Here is a 2242-nt window from a genome sequence, read left to right as displayed (position 1 = left end):
AAAAAAAAAAAAAAAAAAAAAAAAATATATATATATATATATATATATATATATATATATATATGAAGTTTGAGGAGACTGCTCCAAGATGTTTCCCCTCTCTGGGGTCCCAGCCAGGGCAGGGCTTGGTCTCATTCCTGTCTTCATTCCCCAGGGCCCAGCCCAGGGCCTGGCCCCTAGCAGGTGCTCAGTGAACCTGGGTGGACTTGTTCTGAGTTCGGTTCAGACTGCTTTGGAAGTAGAGCATTTGGGGGCCAGAGCTGGATGTAGGCTGGACTGAGCACTTGGTGCCCTCTCCTACCTCCCCAGCCTGACCAATGAAGTGGTCCATACGTGTCTCACCATCAGCAGCAAGGTGGAGGAGATCATTCCACGGAAGAGCCACTTCCTCATGTGGGACCTAGTGGGGCAGGAGGCTCTGCACTCCACCTGGATCACATATTACTCCAACACCGAGGTGAGGAGGGCACCAGGCTGGAGGGTCTCCAAGGCAGCTGTGTGATATCAGACAGTCACGTAACCTCTCTGAGCCTTGGTTCCTCAACTTGTGAGATAGAGATTATAATGATTGGCAGGGTGTGGTGGCTCACGCTTGTAATCCCAGCACTTTGGGAAGCTGAGGTGGGTGGATCACCTGAGTTCAGGAGTTCAAGACCAGCCTGGCCAACATGGTGAAACCCCGTCTCTACTAAAAATACAAAAATTAGCCAGGTGTGGTGGCTCATGCCTGTAATCCCAGCTACTTGGGAGGCTGAGGGAGAAGAATCGCTTGGACTTGGGAGGCAGAGGTTGCAGTGAGCCAAGATCACACCACCACACTCCAGCCTGGGCAACAGAGCAAGAATTTGTCTCAAAAAACAAAACAAAAAAACCCAAAAAACCAAACCAAACAAAAATTAGCTGGATGTGGCGGCATGGGCCTGTAATCCTAGCTACTTGGGAGGCTGAGGTGGGAGAACTGCTTGAACCAGGGAGGCGGAAGTTGCAGTGAGCCGAGATCGCGCCACTGTGCTCCAGCCTGGGTGACAAAGTGAGACTCTGTCTCAAAAAAAAAAAAAAAAAAAAAGACAATTATAATGGAAGGAGGGTGGTGAGATCTTGACCCTGCATGGTTTCTTTTCTCTGGAGCTGGTGCAGAGACCAGTGGGGAAACACAGTGGGCAGAGACACGTTTACCAAAGAGAAAGCCCGCCTCTCATGCTACCCTCTGCTGTCCACTTCAGCATCGTTGTGATCGACAGCACGGACCGGAATTGGCTGCTGACTGCTCGGGCAGAGTTATATAAAATGCTGGCCCATAAGGTAAGCCCCGTGCAGTTGGGACCCCAATGGTAGTAGCTGTGCGCCCTCAGGCTGGTCACTTAGCCTCTCTGAGATTCATTACTGATGTCCCAGGTTTTGAGAGCTTCTACACCAGCAGCATGGGCAGGGCTGGTTTATGCCTGACGAAGGGCATCAGTGCCCTCAGTGCAATTGACTACAGAAGCCAGAGGTGCTGGTTCAAGTTTTAACCCCATCTTTCATTCATTGTGGGACTTTGGGCAAGTGACTTCACCTCTCTAATCCTCAGTTTCCCCAAGTATAAAATGAGCGGGATCATCAATTCCCACCTATGGGATTGTCATAAAGAGGCTTTCCATGAGCTGCTAGTGTCATTTGATGTGGTTGCTACCACTTTGGCAGGGCTCCCCATCTCTGCCCCATCTGGGCATGGGCCTCTCTTGCTGGGACAGCTGGAGAGGGAGCCAGAGAGGACCTGTGAGGCAGTAGGAAGGCTGGGCCCTAGCAGGCTGCCTGGGGCTGGGCCCCTCTGTCCACAGGCTTCTGCGGGATGCTTCTGTCCTGATCTTTGCTAACAAGCAGGACGTGAAGGACTCCATGAGCCTGGTGGAGATCTCCCAGTTCCTTACTCTCAGCACCATCAAAGATCACTCGTGGCATATACAAGGCTGCTGTATATGGGGAAGGGTTAGTGGCTGCCCCACCAGGACCTCCAGGGCCTGGCTGAGCCAATGGATGACTGATCATCAGAATCCTCCTCCTGTCTCTCTCCTGTCAGAATCTGGCTCACAGTTGGCTCCTGGGCCAAGCCAATTGGGCATCTCCCCGCAGTTGAGACATTGTGGGTAAGCCGCGAGCAGACAGCATACTGGCTCTCAGGGGCTTGTTCTAGTGGAGAGAGAGATAACACTCCACCTAAACGCAATACATATATATATATATATATATATATATATATATA

General features: G+C 51.0%; 1 protein-coding gene across 1 annotated transcript in view; it reads left to right on the top strand.

The window, feature by feature from the left end:
• Positions 1 to 2242, top strand: part of ARL5C (ADP ribosylation factor like GTPase 5C) — a 16741-nt gene that overhangs the window by 11038 nt on the left and 3461 nt on the right. Inside the window, exons 6-7 of the mRNA XM_017497263.2 lie at positions 310 to 457; positions 1219 to 1302. Coding sequence (XP_017352752.2) covers positions 310 to 457; positions 1219 to 1302 — 232 coding nt within the window. The remainder of the gene's footprint in view (positions 1 to 309; positions 458 to 1218; positions 1303 to 2242) is intronic.

The sequence above is a fragment of the Cebus imitator genome, unplaced genomic scaffold (genome assembly GCF_001604975.1).
Source record: "Cebus imitator isolate Cc_AM_T3 unplaced genomic scaffold, Cebus_imitator-1.0 Scaffold228, whole genome shotgun sequence".
Classification (NCBI taxonomy): domain Eukaryota; kingdom Metazoa; phylum Chordata; class Mammalia; order Primates; family Cebidae; genus Cebus; species Cebus imitator.
The sequence above is the reverse complement of the archived record's forward strand: the minus strand, read 5'-3'. Positions and strand labels throughout refer to the sequence as shown.